The sequence below is a fragment of the Phaseolus vulgaris genome, chromosome 4, assembly GCF_051622355.1.
Source record: "Phaseolus vulgaris cultivar YP4 chromosome 4, ASM5162235v1, whole genome shotgun sequence".
NCBI lineage: Eukaryota > Viridiplantae > Streptophyta > Magnoliopsida > Fabales > Fabaceae > Phaseolus > Phaseolus vulgaris.
Genome location: NC_143501.1, coordinates 45,441,189 through 45,461,185, shown reverse-complemented (window position 1 = coordinate 45,461,185; position 19,997 = coordinate 45,441,189). Strand labels below are relative to the sequence as shown.

At 29.5% G+C, this 19,997-nt stretch overlaps 1 protein-coding gene across 2 annotated transcripts; it reads left to right on the top strand.

Moving 5' to 3' along the window:
* The first annotated feature begins 12,330 nt into the window (after nt 1-12,330).
* On the top strand, nt 12,331-19,471 carry LOC137837780 (DNA (cytosine-5)-methyltransferase 1). 2 transcript variants are annotated; one of them, XM_090301391.1, is made up of 12 exons: nt 12,331-12,644; nt 13,310-14,816; nt 15,075-16,569; nt 16,743-16,907; nt 16,985-17,183; nt 17,279-17,390; nt 17,486-17,633; nt 17,726-17,923; nt 18,013-18,291; nt 18,381-18,542; nt 18,619-18,837; nt 19,107-19,471. In XM_090301391.1, exons 1-12 carry the CDS (start codon nt 12,443-12,445, stop codon nt 19,248-19,250), a joined length of 4,830 nt encoding a protein of 1,609 aa, XP_090157517.1. In that variant the 5' UTR covers nt 12,331-12,442; the 3' UTR covers nt 19,251-19,471. The 2 variants fall into 2 exon arrangements, with proteins under 2 accessions (XP_090157517.1, XP_068503004.1); XM_068646903.1 differs by lacking the exon at nt 12,331-12,644 and adding an exon at nt 12,710-13,121.
* The last annotated feature ends 526 nt before the right edge of the window (nt 19,472-19,997 follow it).

The window sequence follows — 19,997 nt, the reverse complement described above, 5'->3', positions numbered from 1 at the left end:
ATTTTAAAAAATATGTAAATTAATAATAAACTGAACATTTATGAGAAAAATTTGAAGATTATGCATTCCATTAAAAAAATTATGTAAAAAATATAGTAAAAAATTGAAAATTTAAACTTTATTATTATTTTTTTAACATTTTTTAATTTAAAATTTAATGGTTAGATACATAAAATATATAAAAAGAAGTGCATGCTTCACTATAGTTAAATTATGAATTTATTGAATTCCTCACACATAAATACAGACTTTTTAAATAAATAAATAAATAATAAACACACAAATAATTAACTAAAAATATACTTTGTGAGATATAAACAGTGATAAACTTAAATAAATTGATATTCGTAAATGATGACTAACCTGCAAATATTCACACACATTTTTAAGAGTGAAACACATTAAAAATAAAGATAAAAATTTAAACACATTTACACACAAACATTAAAACATCTTAAAGACACTACATACTCAAAAATTATAAACACACATTAGAACTAATGAAAAACCCTAAATTCCTTTTAATCACACACTAACAAACTTTGCGTACAATTAGTCATAAACACTTAAAAATCTTACACTTACTTTAATTACATACTATAAAATCTAAATAAATCAAACAATGATTATAAATAAACAAATAAACCCTAAACACAGTCTAACCATTCAGGAACCATTTAAAAACCCTAAATATGTTTTAAATACACTCTATAAAACTTAAATGCAGATGACAAAAATACTCAATGAGTTTCACCTACCTTGTACAAAAAGAAGTGCATGCTTCTATATAGTTAAATTAATGAATTCATTAAATTCCTCACACATAAATACTGACTTTTTGAATAAAGAAAAAAAATGATAAACACACAAATAATTAACTAAAAACATACTTGCAAATATTGAGTCACATTTTAAGAGTGAAACACATTAAAAATAAAGATAAAAATTTAAACACATTTGCACACACAAACACTAAAACATTCAAATGACATTGAATCCACACATACTAAAAAATTATAAACACACCTTAAGACTAATGAAAAGCTCTAAACTCTTTTTAATCACACATTAACAAATATTGGGTACAATTAGTCATAAACACTTAAAAATCTTAAACTAAATTTAATTCACACTATAAAATCTAAATATGTGGAACAATGACTATAAATAAACAAATAAACCCTAAAGACAGTCTAACCAATCAGGAACCATTTTAAAACCCTAATAATATTTTAACTACTTACTATAAAACCTAAATGCATATGACACAAACACTCAATGACCTTCACCTACCTTGTACGGAAACTTCAATGACTTACACCTATTTTACACAAAAAGCGTACATTGTATTAAAAGTCTTTTCAATCACAACAAACAAAATTGTGGAAACAAAAACCCTGAAAAATGGATCAAAAATAATAAACCTAACTACATATGCACAAAAACACTTTCACCTACTTACACAGAAACTTTTCACATACTTTACACAGTCACAACTTTACTGTAAAGTCTTTTAAATCACAGTAGACAGATAAAAAAAAATACTAAAACTATATGAAAGTTAATAAACCTAAATATGTATGCACACAAGCAAGCAAACTACGTTCAACTACCCTAACCGAAGTTCCATACTGCATTGCACTACACTGTACTGTAGAGTTTTTCAAAAACTTTATTACTTTAACTTAATTTTCATGTCGCCACACACTCTCTCTACTACATAACTTTTCAAAAGCTCGATTATGTATTTTGGAATTTAATTTTAGATTTTATAATTCAAAAATATATTTCTTGACTTATATAACTTGAAACGTATTTCTGAAATTCATAACACACTTTTAATTACAATTTAAAATACATTTTTTTAATATAAAAACTGTATTATAGGCAATACATGTGTTCAACTAGTGTAGTTATAGGGTCTCATTGATACATCATGATGAATAACAAAAAAATCTTAAATCTTTTTTTTTTTTGAGGCAGTTTCTTATTGCACCCCTAAACCTTCTTCCTGCACCCCGACAATTTTTTAAATCCCGAAACTGACCTCCACCTGTTATTTGAATTTGGAATCTGGGAGTGTGCTACGGATTCATCAATCTGGAAGTGAATCATGTTTCTTTCTGGATGATGGGGTGTTCCAGAAGTAAAGTTTGTATAAATTGTTGATTTACGGATTTTTGAATCTTGAAGCCTAATTTCTATTACGGATTGGTGGATCGAAAATGGTTTTTTATAATTATAGATTTCTAAATCCAGAATTGGAATGGTTTTTTCAATTATGGATGTTCTGCATTTTTTATTTTAGATTAACATTGTCATTCATGTACTACTGGAAGTACCAATCTGGGAGATTACCAGACGCGTCAATCCAAAACTTTACTGGAAGCGTTAATCCAAAAATTTACCGGATTTCATAATTCGAAATGCAAAAAAATAAATGTACAGTTTTATATAGGGACAATTTTGTCTTTGTACAACCTTGTGGGTGTGAAGGAAGAAAAATGTAGGAGTGTAGGAAGAAACTGTCATTTTTTAAATGCAAAATACAAAAAGATATAAAGAAAATAAAGAGTATTTTATTTTATTTTTTAAACTTAGATAAATATAACTTTTTATGTAATTGCTTCAATATTTGTGTATATTTTTATTAATGATTTGATCCTGTTTGAAATTTCCAATTTATTATTACACATCTCTCATAAACTTTACACTTCTATCAAGCCCAACAATCATCATTGACTTTTGTAGCATGTAATTGATCAATAAATTCATTTAATGCATTTAATATATATTTTTAAGTTAAAGAAATCAATTAATGTTATATTTAATATTTTAATATTTTTAACTCTTTTTATTTATTCTCCTTATACACGCATACTAAACCTATTTAATGATATTTTTATTTTTACAACCAATAAATAATTTAACAAATTAGTCTTAAATTTTTATTTTTAATAATTAAAATTGAGTTTTAGTTTTTTAACAATTTTTTAATGTTTTTTTCCAAAGAAATTATTCAGGCTGATCAAACCGACTAAGCAGTGGGTAATACGGTACAGTTCTAGAATCACGTAAAACTGTGAAAGGATAATTGTAGGGTTCAGGAAACAATTGTAGGGTTGCATGAAAAAACTCTCAATAGGATCCATACATACAAATGATAATAGTGGGCCTTTATTATCCATATACTCAATTCTTCCATACATATATGTTAATTAATTAAAAGTAAATTAAGATATGGAAAATTTAAATTTAAATTGTGGATTAAAAAAATGTAATATTTTAAACAATTAAAAAAAATGATAAATCACTAAATCAAAGAGAAATTAAAATTTATTTTATTTTTTCTTATTTAACGTTTTCTTATATCAATTATTCATTTAATTTGTAAGTGGAAATAATTAATGTATATGATTTTGTAATGATAAAGGAAACGTTCAAAATAAGATATATATATATATATATATATATATATATATATATATAATATACATGATCAATATCATATTTATTTTACATTTTTATTCAGGTTTTTCTTTTATTGTAACTTTTGTTATTTTTTAAACAAAAATATAATTTAACTGAAATGTTAATAATATGTTATTGAATAACAACGGTTGAAAATCAACAAAATGTGTGGGAGTTTCACTTTTATTTAACAAACAGGATTTATGATTTTATATTTTCAATAAAATATTTATATTAAAATAATATATTACATTTGCACGTATGACTATACTTGTAAAATCTCACTCTCATAAGTGAAGTGAAGGTAACTTAATTATAAACAAAAATCTTGAAATAGGGTTTTCAAGTTTAATAATAGTTTTTACTAAATATTTTTATTGAGAGTTTATATTAGTAAATTTTATGGATATAAATTATTTATCATTAATAATTAATTTTAATAATTGATAAATTTAGAAAATGAGTTGACACGACAGAAAAATAAATTAATGGTTAATGTCGATAATAAATGTATTTATTATAGGAAATGTTTGATATAGTTAACCTATATATAAGTTAATTAGTTTAATTAATAATTAATATTGAGTGAAAGAAAGAAAATTAAGGATCTTAAAAGAATGTAAAACTCGTTTTCTCTTATAGACTTTTTTTTTTTAACTACCTACTAATAAGAATTATATAATTATGAAGTATTGATTATTTATTTTAGCTTAAAATAAATAAAATATTATGATGAACGAAATATTTTTTAAATGTTAAAAATTATAAATTAGTTAAATTAAAATAATTAAAGTTAGTTTATGACCTGGTAAAATGATTAAACTTTGTAAATATTTTTATATTATATTTATTTTAAAATCCAAATAAAAATCATAAAGACACTTTAGTCATAGACACACACTTTAGTCGTCATAGTGCACACGTTTTACCAATTACAACCCCGCATAAATCATAAAAAATACGTTAAGAGAAAATTGTTGTGTTTTAATATTTGTTTAAAAATGTTTGTATATATTGTCTTATGATAAGTACTCAAACGATAATTTTGTATGACAAATGTTTGTTAGTGTTTTACAAACATTATTTTGTATGATGAAATGCAACAGAGGCAACTTTATAACTTAAAAGGTTTACTTGTTTAAAACATTTTTCAAACTTAATTTTCACAATAATTCTTAATCTTAGATTAGTAGAGACAAAAATAACATGCATAGTAGAAGACATAATAAGAAAAAGAAATACGCACAATATTTTTACACTAGTTTGTCTATCAAGGCAGACTACATCAAATTCTCGATCAATAAAGTATTTAGATTGTCATTGACCTTGACTCCTAAGTGATCCAATACCATTGTGTCGTGATAGGTAGAACTCTCACTTATCTCTAAGCAAGTCTTATCGCTGAAGTCTTAGTGGTTGTGTAATGATATATAGAATTTTGACTTACTTTAAACAAGTCTTATCACTTAAGACTGAAAGGTTGTAAAGTAATAGATAGGATTTTGATAACTTACCTCTTAAGATAATTAAAAACAACAAGGTACGAATATCAATAAATAACTTTAAATATACTTGTTTGTAATAAATATAGAAAGATTTTTGTCATAATCATCTTGAAATAAATACATCATTTGAAACAATCTGAAGGACAATCTAACAAATTTTGTACAAGTGATTAGGAGCAAATAATTGTTAAATCAAGATAATGAAATGAGATAAAAATAAAGAATATTAACCTTAACCTTGAGTAAATAATTACAATTCAAGAAAATATTTGACCATAAATAGTAAAATAAAAAGACAAAATAAAATATAAGAGTGTTATAATTAGAGGGATTCTCCTATCTCCGTAGTTAAAACAAAGATAAATACACAATTACAAACTTAAATTAAAAGACATAATTAGACATAATAACAAACTCTCTGAAGACTTAGCTACAATAGTAACACACTTAAATAAAACAACAATTTAAAAATACTAAACATACTTTACTAATCACATTCTATGAAATTCATCAGCATCGAAAGTTCATACACACTTATCTAATAATAATCCAAACACTCTAAACATAACACACTTAAGCATATTCTTAGGAAATTCCAAAACTCAACACTTAAGCATTCATTAGTTCATCAAAGTTTTCATAAATTATAGAGTGCAATAATTTTCCACAAAGCATTTGAAACCGAAATGTTGTTCAATATTTCACTGTTGCTGCATAATTTTGATGCTTGCAACTATATTCATATATTGATTTAAAAACTGCAAAAAATTATGAGTCTATAAAAAAAATATTTTTTCTAGTAGGAAAAACAAATTTTAAGTATGACTGTAGTAAACTTATAAATAATAAACTGTGTTAAATATTTATATTTTAATAAAATAATACTTTTGGTTGTTTTAGATTTGAACAACTTTGATAAACAAAATATTAGAGTGTCTTCGATGAAAATGGTACTAAATTTGAAAGTAATTAGATTAAAACAATGAAATTACTTAATAATTTGGTTAAATATTAAACTCAGCATGATATTGTAATAATGTGTTTGTCTTAAAATACAAGTACAAATGATCATTAAAAAAATATTCTAACTAGTTTCCATGTCCTATTTTTCCCATCCCATCCCATTGAAATAGCTTAAATATAATGACATATTTTTAAATATATAAAGATATTTAAAAAAATATATTAAAAATGGAATCAATCTAATTTAGAAATAAAAATTAAAAAAATAATTATCTTTAATGTTTTTTAAACTGTATGGTCTTTTTTTTTACGATTTTAAGATGAAAAATAAACTTAAAAAAAAAATTTAATAATAATTTTTATTATTATTATTAGTGTTTATTCAATCGTAAAATATTCTCAACAATAAAGATTTCAATAAATTTTAATATAAAATTAAATTATTTAATTATGACTAAAATATTTAATCAAATCATGATTAATTTTTAGGAAAAAAAATCAGAGTATATTATTCAAAGTGTATTATGAAGAAGAAAAATCGGACTCTATTTGCTTATCTTTAGGTCCACTTTGATAAGAAAATTCGTGTTTGCTCCTCCATATATTTTTTATACACCTAAAATATTTTGAAATGCCATTTTGAAATATTCAAAACTGTAAAATTAATTTAGGATGATATAATTTGGAATACATATTTATATTACATAATCTAAATATATATTTCAAAATTTATAATTTAAAATTGTTTTTTTTTCATTTTTTCTTTAATCTACAATTAATTTTTTACTTTCTATTTTTCTTATTATTTAATACAAAATCTTGGCTATGAAATTGCATAAAAATAATACTTTTTACATGTCTCAAAATATATAAAGCATCCAATTGTCTTTTAAAAAATACTATATAACATCATGTTGAATATAAATGTTTTTAGAGTTAAGAGAATTAAAAGTAATGCAATAGATTATGTATTTTGGAATTTAATTATAGATTTTATAATTCAAAAATATATTTCTTGACTTATATAACTTGAAACGTATTTCTGAAATTCATAACACAATTTTAATTACAATTTAAAATAATTTTTTTAATATAGAACTGTGTTATAGGTAATACATGTTTCAACTAGTGTAGTTATAGGGTCTCATTGATACATTATGATGAATAACAAAAACAATCTTAAATCTTAAATATTTATAAGGCAATTTCTTCCTGCACCTTTAAATTTTTCTTCCTGCACTCCCATAATTTTTGTAAATCCTAAAACTGACATCCACCTGTTATTTGAATTCGAGATCTAGAAGTGTACTACAGATTCATCAATCCGGAAGGTGATTCATGTTTCTTTTTGGATGATGGGGTGTTCCGAAAATAAAGTTTGTATAAATTGTTGATTTCTGGATTGTTGAATCCTAAAGCCTAATTTTTATTACGGATCGGTGGATCCGGAATATATTTTGAATTACGGGTTGGCAGATCCGGAATGGTTTCTTCAATTATGGATGTTCTGCATTTTTATTATTTTTTATTAACACTGTCATTCACGTACTGCCAGAAGCACCAATCCAGTAAATTACCGGATTTCATAATTCAAAATGCAAAAAAAAAAAAATGTACAGTTTTATATGAGAATAGTTTTGTCTTTGCACAACCTTGTGGGAGTGAAGGAAGAAAAATGTAGAAATGCAGCAAGAAACTACCTTTTTTAAAATGCAAAATACAAAAAGCTATAAAGAAAATAAATAGTATTTTATTTTATATTTTAAACTTGTATAGATAAATATAATTTTTTTATGCAATTGCTTCAATATTTGTATATATTTTTATTAATGATTTGATCCTGTTTGAAATTTCCAATTTATTATTACACATCTCTCATAAACTTTACACTTCTATAAACCCAACAATCATCATTGACTTTTGTAGCATGTAATTAATGTTATATCTAATATTTAAATATTTTTAACTATTTTTATTTATTCTCCGTATAAAATATATATACACGCATACTAAACATATTTAATGATATTTTTTATTTTTACATAAAATATAATGAACCAATAAATAATTTAAAAAATTAGTCTTTAAAATTTTATTTTTAATAATTAAAAATTGAGTTTTAGTTTTTTAACAATTTTTTAATGTTTTTTTCTAAAGAAATTACTCAGGCTGATCAAACCCTAAGCAGTGGGTAAATACGGTACAGTTCTGGAATCACATAAAACTGTTATTAGATCATTTCAGTATTTTAAAAAATATAGGGGTGCAGAAAAAATGTAATATTTTTAAACAGTGAAAAAAAATAATAAAAAAACTCTCAATAGTATCCATACAAATTATAATAGTGGCCTTTATTAATCCATATACTCAATTTTTCCATACATATATGTTAATTAATTAAAAGTAAATTAAGATATGGAAAATTAAATTTAAATTTAAATTGTGGATTAAAAAAATGTAATATTTTTAAACAGTGAAAAAAATAAAAAATCACTAAATTAAAGAGAAATTAAAATTTAATTTATTCTTTCTTATTTAACGTTTTCTTATATTAATTATTCATTTAATTTATAAGTGGAAATAATTAATGCATATGATTTTCTAATGATAAAGGAAACGTTCAAAATAAAATATATAACAAAAATATACATGATCAATATCATATTTATTTTACATTTTTATTCAGGTTTTCTTTTTATTGTAACTTTTGTTATTTTAAAAAATATATATAATTTAACTGAAATGTTAATAAAAACAACTGTTGAAAATCAACAAAATAAAATGTGTAGGAGTTTCATTTATTAATTAACAGATAGTATTTATGATTTTATATTTTCAATAAAATATTTATATTAAAATAATGTATTACATTTGCACACTCTTATGAAGGTAACGTAATTATAAAAAAAAATATTGAAATAGGGTTTTCAAGTTTAATAATATTTTTACAAAAACTTTTCACCTACTTTACACAGTCGCAACTTCACTGTAAAGCCTAAAAAAAATACTAAATTATACAAAAGTTAATAAACCTAATATGTATCGCCACAAGTAAGCAAACTACGTTCAACTACTTTAACTTAGTTTCCATACTGCACTACACTACACTATACTGTAGAGTTTTTCAAAAGCTTTATTACTTTAACCTGATTTTTATGTCGTCACATACTCCATCTACTGCATAGCTTTTCGAAAGCTCCAATATTTTAACCTAGCTTCCACAACACCGTACTCCACTCTATAACTTTTCATAAACGATTATTTTAACATGCATTTCACGATCGTGGTACACAAAAACCTTTCACCTACTTTACACTGTCGCAACTTTCCTATAAAACCTTTTAAATCACAATAGGAAGATAGAAAAAAAAATCTTAAAACTAGAAGAAATTTAATAAACTTAAATACGTATCCACACACGGAACCTACTTTTAACTACTTTAACCTAGGTTCAACACTGCATTGTACTACACTACACTGTACTGACTGCTGACTGCACTGCCACACACTCCTATACTGCAGAGATTATTTTAACCTAGTTTCGAGTGCGCCCTACTCCACTTCACCACTTTTCACACACTATTATTTTAACCTATGTTTCATGACCGCCGCCGTACACTTTCGCTACAGGTTTCCAGAGAGAAACACTCGGAGCACATATTATATTTATTTTAAAATCTAAGTAAAAATGAACATTACTAATTAATTAAAAATTATCACAGTTGCTTTTACTTATTTTTGTGGTATTTTACTCACTCAAACCAAATAATAAAAGTTATTTATTTATTTTATTTGAACCAAGTCAAGCAGTCATTCCAATAAGAAATATAATTTTATATTAAAGACCTTTGAACAAACACACTTAATGATGCACCTTGACTACAAAAACAAATAAAATAAAACTAAATAAATTTAATTTAAAAATAAAAAGTTATATTAAAAATTATAAAATAAATAATGATTATATGTGTACTACTAGACCGAAAAGTTTGGTTGAAAGGTCGAGCCGAAATGTTGAATATAAAAAATATAAATAAATAAAATTATAAATGGTTACTGTAGCAAAATCCACAATGGTAAGACCCAAATTAATAGGTGTGTTTAAAAAATATATTAGGTATAAAAAGAAAAGTCTAAATAGGTTTTGAGCCCAATAAGAGAACTCTATAAATAGGTCATCAATCTAAGAGGTATGTAGAATGAATTTATCTGATAATTATATAAAACTGATTCTGACTTTGGCATCGAAGCGCCTTGTAGGTACACACCCAACCGTGAGTGGAGACCGAGAGGACAAGCCGAGAGGTCCAGTTGATATAGCCCAACCTAGTAAACATGCCAGTCATAAGCCCAACCTGAAGCAGGAGTCAACCACAAGCCCAACCTGAAGCTGGAGTAAACCGAAAGTCCAACCCGAAAGGTTAAGAAGATCCAGGAAGTCAGCACATTTTGCAAAAAGAAGAAAATTTTATGGGCCTTTATAAGAATATGTAAGATTGAACTCATAATTATATTACAATAAATATATTATTATAATGAGTAAAATAAAATAAAATTGATACATAATCTTGAAATTATACTTAAAAAAATATTCAATTTTTTAAATAATTGTTAAATTTTCTAATGTTTTAAAACTAATATGAATTATTATAATAATATATTTTTATATAATTTATAATGATTACTTTGTAAATTTATAATGATTAGTTTATAATTTTTAATTATTAAGTTTATATACTTTTAGATTTTTAAAAATATGTAAATTAATAATAAACTGAAATGAAAAAAATTTCCGGACATATGCATTTCATAAAAAAAGGTAAAAAAATGAAAATTTAAACTTTATAATCATTTAATTTTGATATATTTTTAGTGCATTATATATACTATTGATTATTTTTTTTAACATTTTTTAATTTTAATTGTTAGATACATACAATAATATATAAAAAGAAGTGCACGTATTGTTCACACATAAATACTGATTATTTGAATAAAAAAAATTGAGAAACACACAACTAATTAACTAAAGACATAATTGTGAGATATAAACACGGATAAACTTAAATAATTAAAGAGACTCGTAGATGAAATCTGGAAATATTGAGACATATTTTAAGAGTAAAACATTAAAAATAAAGATAAAAAACTTAAACACATTTACACACAAACACTGAATCCATGCACACTCAAAAATTATAAACACACATCAGAAGTAATGAAAAAAATTGTAAACTTCATATAACCACACACTAACAAATGTTAGATACAATTAGTCATAAATACTTAAAAATCCTACAATTACTTTAATTAATAAACAAATAAATCTTAAACACAATACCATTTATGAACTATTTTGAAACCCTAATAATGTTTTACCTACACACTATAAAACTTAAATGCAGATGACACAAACACTCAATGACCTTCTACCTTACCCAAAAACTTCAATGACTTTCACATACTTTACACCAAAATAGTACACTGTATTAAAAGTTTTTTCAGTCACAGCATACAGATTTATCGAGACAAAAACCTTAAAAAATAATAAACTTAACTATATATGTACAAAAACACTTTCACATACCTAACACAAAAACTTTTCACCTACTGTACACAGTCGCAACTTCACTGTAAAGCCTAAAAAAAAATAGTAAAACTATACGAAAATTAATAAATCTAAATACATATCGACACAAGTAAGCAAACTACGTTCAACTACTCTAACCTAGTTTCCATACTGCACTACACTACACTATACTGCACTTTAGAGTTTTTCAAAAGCTTTATTACTTTAACCTAATTTTTATGTCGCCACATACTCCACCTACTGCATAACTTTTCAAAAGCTCGAATATTTTAATCCACAACACCGTACTGTAGAACTTTTCAAAAACGATTATTTTAACATGCATTTCACGATTGTCGTAAACAAAAACCTTTCACCTACTTTATACAGTTGCAACTTCACTATAGAACCTCTTAAATCACAATAGGTAGATAGAAAAAAAATCTTAAAACTAGAAGAAATTTAATAAACCTAAATACGTATCCACACGCAACCTACTTTTAACCACTGTAACCTAGGTTCAACACTGCATTGCACTACACTACACTGTACTGACTGCTGACTGCACTGCAGTGCCACACCCTCATGTATTATTTTAACCTAGTTTCGAGTGCGCCCTACTCTACTTCATCACTTTTCACACACTATTATTTTAACTTATATTTCACGACTGCCGCCGTACACTGTTGCACTTTTCACGACCGTCGCACATTTTCGTAGTTTTCACGATTGCCGCCGTATACTTTCGCTACAGGGTTTCAGTAAAAAACAATCGGAGCACACATTATTTAGAAAAAGCTGGGTGAAAATCTATTTGGAAGGGAGTGAGGTGGTGAGTTCTACAACATTTTTTTTTGAATTTTTTCTCATAAATATTTTTCTAAAATATTTTTCATTCTCATATTTTTTTTGTAAGATTTCACCTTCTGCACTCATGAGCGCCAAAAAATCCCTCCATTCCAATATTGGCGTCCCCGCCAAAGACCAGAGTGTGAAAGGGGACCTTGAAATAACCTCAGCTGGTTCCTCACAAGTCCTCACAGAGAAAGTCGAGTGTAATAAAACATACAATTTGCGGAGAAAGAACAGGATTCAAGACATGGGTTCTGCTTCACTTCTGGATTCTTCAGAACCAGGTCTTAAACCATATTATTGTTGTCCTTAGTATTCATATAAATTTCCTACCTAGGTTTGTTTTTTTGCCCCTTGAGCTTCATTTCGTTTCATTTCATTTCACGATCTTTGGTTCTGTGCCCAATCAACTGCCACTGTCCCTGGGTGTGTTCTTTCTTATGACATCATGGTTTTTTTTTTTTTGTGTTTTATTGATTTCATTATTTGTTTTTTCCCTTTTCAGTTACCATTTTTTAAAACTTTTCAGATACCCTTTTTTATTTTTTCTCGTTTCTGATTGGAAAGGGGACGTTTTTCCCATATCGTGAAATTTTCTGTGTTATGTGGGTTCTGTGATTGAATGTTTTTTTTTTCCAGATACCAATTTATGTTTTCCAGTGATTTTTGTGTGAAACATTCGATCTTTCGATTTTGCCATGGTTTTGGCTTAGAGACCATATAGCAGATAACCTTGGAGGGCCGCGTTGGTCATCTCTGTGGTTAGATTTCGTTTTACCGAAATTTATTGTTTCTTTAACCATGTTCAGCCTTCTATACAGTGATTATTAAAAGACACTTGATTGTTATTTATGTCCAAGACTTGTCTCAATTGCCCTTTAAGATTGCTTCTATACTTACCTTATTTTCTCAGAAAGTTTATGATTATGTTTTTTGGTGTTTGAAATAGGTGAGAAGAACGCCAAGGGTAAGGGGAAACTGGAATCTGCTGTCTCCAGAAGGGGAGGGGAACCTATGGCTAAAACCAAACAAAAGAAGCGAAGTTTAGCAGAGAGCACTGATCAGCCTTCATCTTCACGCAAAATGCCAAAACGTGCTGCAGCGTGTAAAGATTTGAAAGAGAAATCCTTTTCGATATCTGATAAATCTTGTCGCATTGAAATAGAGAAGGATCAGATTGTTGATGAAGAAATTGTAGCTGTCCGACTTACTGCTGGACAGGACGATGGTCGCCCAAACAGGCGAATTTCAGAGTTTATCCTTCATGATGAGAATGGTAATATACAGCCACTTGAGATGCTTGAAGTGATTGATTTATATGTCACTGGTTTTATATTGCCGCTTGAACCAAGCATAGGCAAGAAAAAAGAGAAAGGTATCAAGTGTGAAGGATTTGGTCGACTTGAATCCTGGGATATCTCTGGCTATGAAGATGGTTCTCCAGTCATATGGATTTCTACTGATGTTGCTGATTATGACTGTCAGAAACCTGCTGCCAGTTACAGAAACTTTTATGATCATTTCTTTGAAAAGGCTCGTGTATGCATAGAGGTATATAAAAAAATTGCAAAGTCCTCGGGGGGAGACCCTAATATAAGTTTGGATGAACTACTTGCTGGTATGGCACGGACTATGAGTGGTAACAAATGGCTTTGTGGAGCTGCAACTATAAAGGAGTTTGTTATTTCTCTGGGTGAGTTCGTTTATAAGCAACTCATTGGTTTGGACCTGACATCCAAGGCAAATGACATGATGTTTGCAGATATCTCCGCTCTTATTGCTCTCAGAGATGAGTATATGAGGCACGGAAACCCTGCGCATGCACAAGTAATTCCCTCAAATGGGAGTTTAAGGATTGGCTCAGGAACTGGAAATGGAGAAGAGACGGATCAGATGGATTCTGTAAAACCTGCAAATGGTGAAGCGGAAGATTTAAAGTTAGCACGACTCTTGCAGGATGAAGAGTATTGGAGATGTATGAGGCAGAACAAAAACTACGGACCGCTCCCTGTAGCTAACAAATACTATATCAAGATTAATGAAGACGAGATTGCCAATGATTATCCTCTCCCTGCTTTTTACAAAACCTCCCTTCAAGAAACAGACGAGTATATAGTTTTTGATAATGGCTATGATATGCATGGGTTTGATGATCTTCCTCGAACCAAGCTTCATAATTGGTCTTTATACAATTCAGATGCAAGATTGGTTTCACTGGAACTTCTTCCCATGCAAGCTTGTTCAGACATCGATGTTACAATCTTTGGTTCAGGTGTAATGACTTCAGACGATGGATGTGGGTTCAATCTTGATTCTGATGCTGGCCAATCTTCTTCCACTACTTCAGAACCACAGGTTGCTGAAGGAATGCCAATTTATCTGAGTGCCATAAAGGAATGGTTGATAGAATTTGGATCATCTATGATTTTCACATCCATCCGAACAGAAATGGCCTGGTATGATGCCTCTTGTCTAAAATTATTGCTATTGTTTGTGTCAAAAGAAATTTTATTAAAAAAATCCGTACGAGTAAATGTGTACCATGCTGTCAATACAATCATCAATCTACTGTAACCAAATTGTCACAAAAATCTGTTTGGACTAACTTGTAATGAAACATCTTTCAATATAAATTCATCTTACTATTATTTTGTTCTAAATACAAGTAGTACGTAAAGTCACAACCAGACTCACTCATACTTCATTCCTTTCAGGTACAGACTTGGCAAACCATCAAAACAGTATGCTCCTTGGTATGACACAGTGTTGAAAACTGCAAGGCTAGCTATAGCCATGATTACATTGCTGAAGGAACAGAGCCGAGTATCACGACTTTCCTTTGGAGATGTCATCAAGAAAGTATCTGAGTCTAATCAGGAAGATAAATCTTACATTTCTTCTGATCCATTGGCTGTTGAGAGATATGTCGTTGTCCATGGACAGATTATTCTGCAACTCTTTGCACATTTTCCCGATGATCAGATCAGAAGGTCTCCATTTGTAACTGGTCTTATGAACAAAATGGAAGAGCGGCACCATACCAAATGGTTAGTAAACAAGAGGAAAATTTTTCCGAGAAGTGTACCCAATTTAAATCCTAGGGCAGCAGTGGGTCCTATTGTGTCCAAGAGGAAAGCTATGCAAGCAACGACTACAAAGCTAATCAATAGAATATGGGGAGAGTATTACTCAAACCATTTGCCAGAGGATTCAAAAGAGGGGCCTGTGAGCGAGTTAAAGGAAGAGGATGAATTGGAGGAACAGGAAGAAAATGAAGATGAGGACAATGAAGAGGAGCCAATACTTTTGGAGGGAACCTCAAAGAAGCATTCAGATTCAAAGCAAACAAAAACATTTTCGGTTAATGCCAAAATAAAATGGGAAGGAAAACCTGAAGGGAAGACTAGTTCTGGATATCCTATTTATAAGCAGGCAATCATTAATGGGGAAGTTATTTCTGTAGGAAAATCTGTGTTAGTTGAAGTTGATGAATTTCCGGACATGTATTATGTTGAGTATATGTTCGAGTCAAAGATTGGAAGAAAAATGTTTCATGGTAGGATGATGCAGTACGGTTGTCATACTGTTATTGGCAATGCTGCTAATGAGAGAGAGGTGTTTTTGACTAATGAGTGTAGGGATATGGGACTGCAGGATGTTAAGCAGACAGTTGTTGTAAATATTCAGAAAAGGCCTTGGGGTCATCAGCATCGAAAGGATAATATCATTGCAGATAGAGTTGACAGGGCTAGAGCAGAAGAAAGGAAGAAGAAAGGACTACCTACTGAATATTATTGTAAAAGCCTGTACTGGCCTGAAAGAGGTGCTTTCTTTAGCCTTCCGTTTGATACTTTGGGTCAAGGGTCTGGTATTTGCTCATCTTGCAAAATGCACGACGTTGAAAAGGCGAAAGATATTTTCACTGTAAATTCCTCCAAGTCTGGTTTCCTATTTAAAGGAACTGAGTATTCCCTTAATGATTATGTTTATGTAAGTCCCTTTGAGTTTGAGGAAAAGATCGAGCAAGGAACTCATAAGAGTGGAAGGAATGTGGGGTTGAAAGCTTATGTTGTGTGTCAAGTGCTAGAGATTGTTGTTAAAAGAGAAATAAAACACACCGAAATAAAATCTACACAAGTAAAAATCAGGAGGTTCTTTCGACCAGAAGATGTATCAAGTGAGAAGGCATACTGCTCTGATATGCAAGAGGTATAAGATACAAGTCTTAGATAGCATGATTATGTGGATTTTATAGTGTTATTTTTCCCATGACAAGTGAACTGCTATTTGTGCATATTGCTCTATTTTGAGTATTGGTTCTACTTTGTGTATCTCATCTATAAGTTTTTATACTGACTTGTATTTTAACATTTATATTTTAGGTGTATTACAGTGATGAAACACATATCATCTCAGTAGATTCTATAGAAGGGAAATGTGAGGTCAGAAAGAAGAGAGATATTCCTGAACAAAGTGCCCTTGGAATGTTCCAAAATGTATTTTTCTGCGAGCTCTTGTATGATCCCGCCACTGGATCACTGAAAAAGGTATTGTGTACTGAATCTATTATACAAGCATGCAATATGATTTCGATAATTAATTTTTTTTTTCAATTACTTGACAGTTGCCAGCTCATATAAAAGTAAAATATTCAACTGGACAAACATCTGATGCTGCAGCTAGAAAGAGAAAAGGAAAATGTAAAGAGGGAGATGACGATTCAGAGTCCTCTAAGGAGGGGAAAACATTAAATGAAAAACGTTTAGCTACCTTGGACATTTTTGCAGGTTGTGGTGGTTTATCACAAGGGTTGGAGCAGTCAGGTAATCTTAGCTACGTTATTATAGCAAGAAGAAAACCATATTGTATCTGCTACCAATGCGTAATATAACGTGTATTGTATTGCTAAATGGTTCAGGTGTTTCATCAACTAAATGGGCTATCGAGTATGAAGAACCTGCTGGTGATGCATTTAAAGCTAATCATCCTGAGGCATTGGTGTTCGTTAACAATTGCAATGTTATTCTTAGGTAAATAATCCCATTTAGATAACTGATTCCAGTACTAAATGTTGAATGGTGTGGAACCTATTTAAGTGACTTGGTGATTTTTTTTTGTAATGTAGGGCTGTAATGGAGAAGTGTGGGGACATGGATGATTGTATCTCAACGACTGAGGCTGCAGAATTGGCTGCAAAGCTTGATGAGGAGGAAATAAGTAGTTTACCAATGCCTGGACAAGTTGATTTCATAAATGGGGGTCCTCCATGCCAGGTCTCTCTAGCTGTTGGCTTTTTTTATTTATTTATTCTTCTAATGAATATATTATTAGGTAATTGTTCAATAATGTGTTGTTTTTGCTTCAGGGTTTCTCTGGGATGAACAGGTTTAACCAGAGCAGTTGGAGTAAAGTCCAGTGTGAGATGATATTAGCATTCTTATCCTTTGCTGATTATTTCCGGCCAAGATATTTCTTGTTGGAGAATGTGAGGAACTTTGTGTCTTTCAATAAAGGACAGACATTCCGTTTAACCTTGGCTTCACTTCTTGAGATGGGTTATCAGGTAAAATTACTGCAACTTTCTTCCTTGAGTAATTGCACTCCGTTGATGAATAGAATTTCAAGGAACTGATAAATGTTTGATTCAAAAAGGTGAGATTTGGTATCCTTGAGGCTGGAGCATTTGGGGTTTCCCAATCAAGAAAAAGGGCATTCATATGGGCAGCCTGTCCTGATGATGTGCTTCCAGAATGGCCGGAACCACTGCATGTATTTTCGGCACCCGAGTTGAAGATCACATTATCTGAAAAAGTTCAGTATGCTGCTGTCCGTAGTACTGCAAGTGGTGCTCCATTACGTGCAATAACTGTTAAAGATACCATTGGTGATCTCCCATCTGTGGGCAACGGAGCCTCAAAAGGAAACATGGAGGTATGTTAAAAATAGGAAAGATACGTGTCACATATTCCTCCACTCTTAAAATTTTCACTCACTGTTTTCCTGTGTTTTATGTTGTGCAGTATCAAAATGATCCTGCATCATGGTTTCAAAAGAAGATTCGTGGTGAGATGGTTGTCTTGACTGATCATATTTCAAAGGAGATGAACGAGTTGAACATGCTTCGGTGCCAGAGAATTCCCAAGAGGCCAGGTGCTGATTGGCGTGATCTTCCAGCGGAAAAGGTGAAGCTGAATTCTTGTGAACTTTTAGCACAACAATTTGTGACCTATCTAATCTGTGAAACCTTATGAAATGCAGGTAACATTGTCTAGTGGACAAGTTGTTGATTTGATACCATGGTGCTTACCCAACACGGCTAAGCGACACAATCAATGGAAGGGACTGTTTGGTAGGTTGGATTGGCAAGGGAATTTCCCAACTTCCATTACAGACCCTCAACCAATGGGGAAGGTTGGAATGTGCTTCCACCCTGTCCAAGATAGGATTCTTACTGTTCGTGAGTGTGCTCGATCTCAAGTAAGTTGAAAAGTCTAGTTTTGCTGAGAAATGGAATCCTAACAAATTGAAATTTCTGATAGTATTGAATTGCCACTGATAATCTTGGTCAAGTTTTGATAGAAATGTCCAAGAAATCAGTTTCTATGATTAACTAGTGAGCATAATAATCCTTAATAGCTAATTACAAAACTATAATCCTTAGAATCTTTGCCTAAGAAACAGGCATGCATCTCATAATTTGGTATAATCTTTATAGCTAAGCATATTTTCATCCATTATGAATGCAGGGTTTTCCAGATAGCTATAAATTTTCTGGCAGTATCATTCACAAGCACAGACAGATTGGAAATGCTGTTCCTCCTCCTCTGGCATTTGCATTAGGGAGATCGCTGAAAGAAGCAGTGAACAGTAAGAATAAGAGCTCCACATAGAAGATGGTTCTTACATTCTTTTATGATCATGCTTGTTAGTACATTTGTCAAGATATTTGCTCATCATCATTCAGGGTTTCAGAAACAATTAGGCCTTGTATAATGCGATGTCCATTGATACTTTGTTTGAGGCTGATTCGTGGTTTAGCTTTTCTCGACCAAGGAATTGAATGGATAATGCTCCGAAGAGATCATTTTGTGACAATTTGGATTTTCTTGAATAGTTGGTGTTCATCCGTTTTTGTTACAATTGAGACCAATTCTTGCGAATTTTATTTGTCAAATTCTTTCTCCATCATACGAATTTGAATGCAACTTATAGCCTCTCAATTTTTTTAAAATTATTCTTTATTCCTTAATTGAAAATTTGGAATTCAAAATAATATAATTTGAAAATCAAAATCTCATTTTGAAAAAATAAATCAAGTATATTTTGGGAAAAAAAATCTTGAACACAATCAAAAAATGCATTATGAAAAAGAATGCTTATAATTTAGGAATGTATCTTAGAAAAAGGTTTCTAGAATTATTTTTTTGATCTACATTTTTCATTCATTTAAAATTATTTTTTTCATTTTGTAGATATATATTTGGTCATTTTCACTAGACAATTTGCAATTCAAATTGATACTCTGCATGGAGAATATGCAAAAGAAATTTAAAAAAATATAAAATAACGGTAACTTTATTGGAAATGATAGCCTCAGACTGTGGGGCTCAGATAGTCAATGGAATGCCTGCTGGAAT

What these genes read in the sequence shown, in the direction of transcription:
- LOC137837780 (XM_090301391.1), top strand. Translation starts at nt 12,443, where the DNA reads ATGAGCGCCAAAAAATCCCTCCATTCCAATATTGGCGTCCCCGCCAAA. An exon ending in TCTGGATTCTTCAGAACCAG is followed by an intron (nt 12,645 to 13,309) that starts GTCTTAAACCAT and finishes TGTTTGAAATAG; the next exon opens with GTGAGAAGAACGCCAAGGGT. An exon ending in ACTGCTCTGATATGCAAGAG is followed by an intron (nt 16,570 to 16,742) that starts GTATAAGATACA and finishes TTTATATTTTAG; the next exon opens with GTGTATTACAGTGATGAAAC.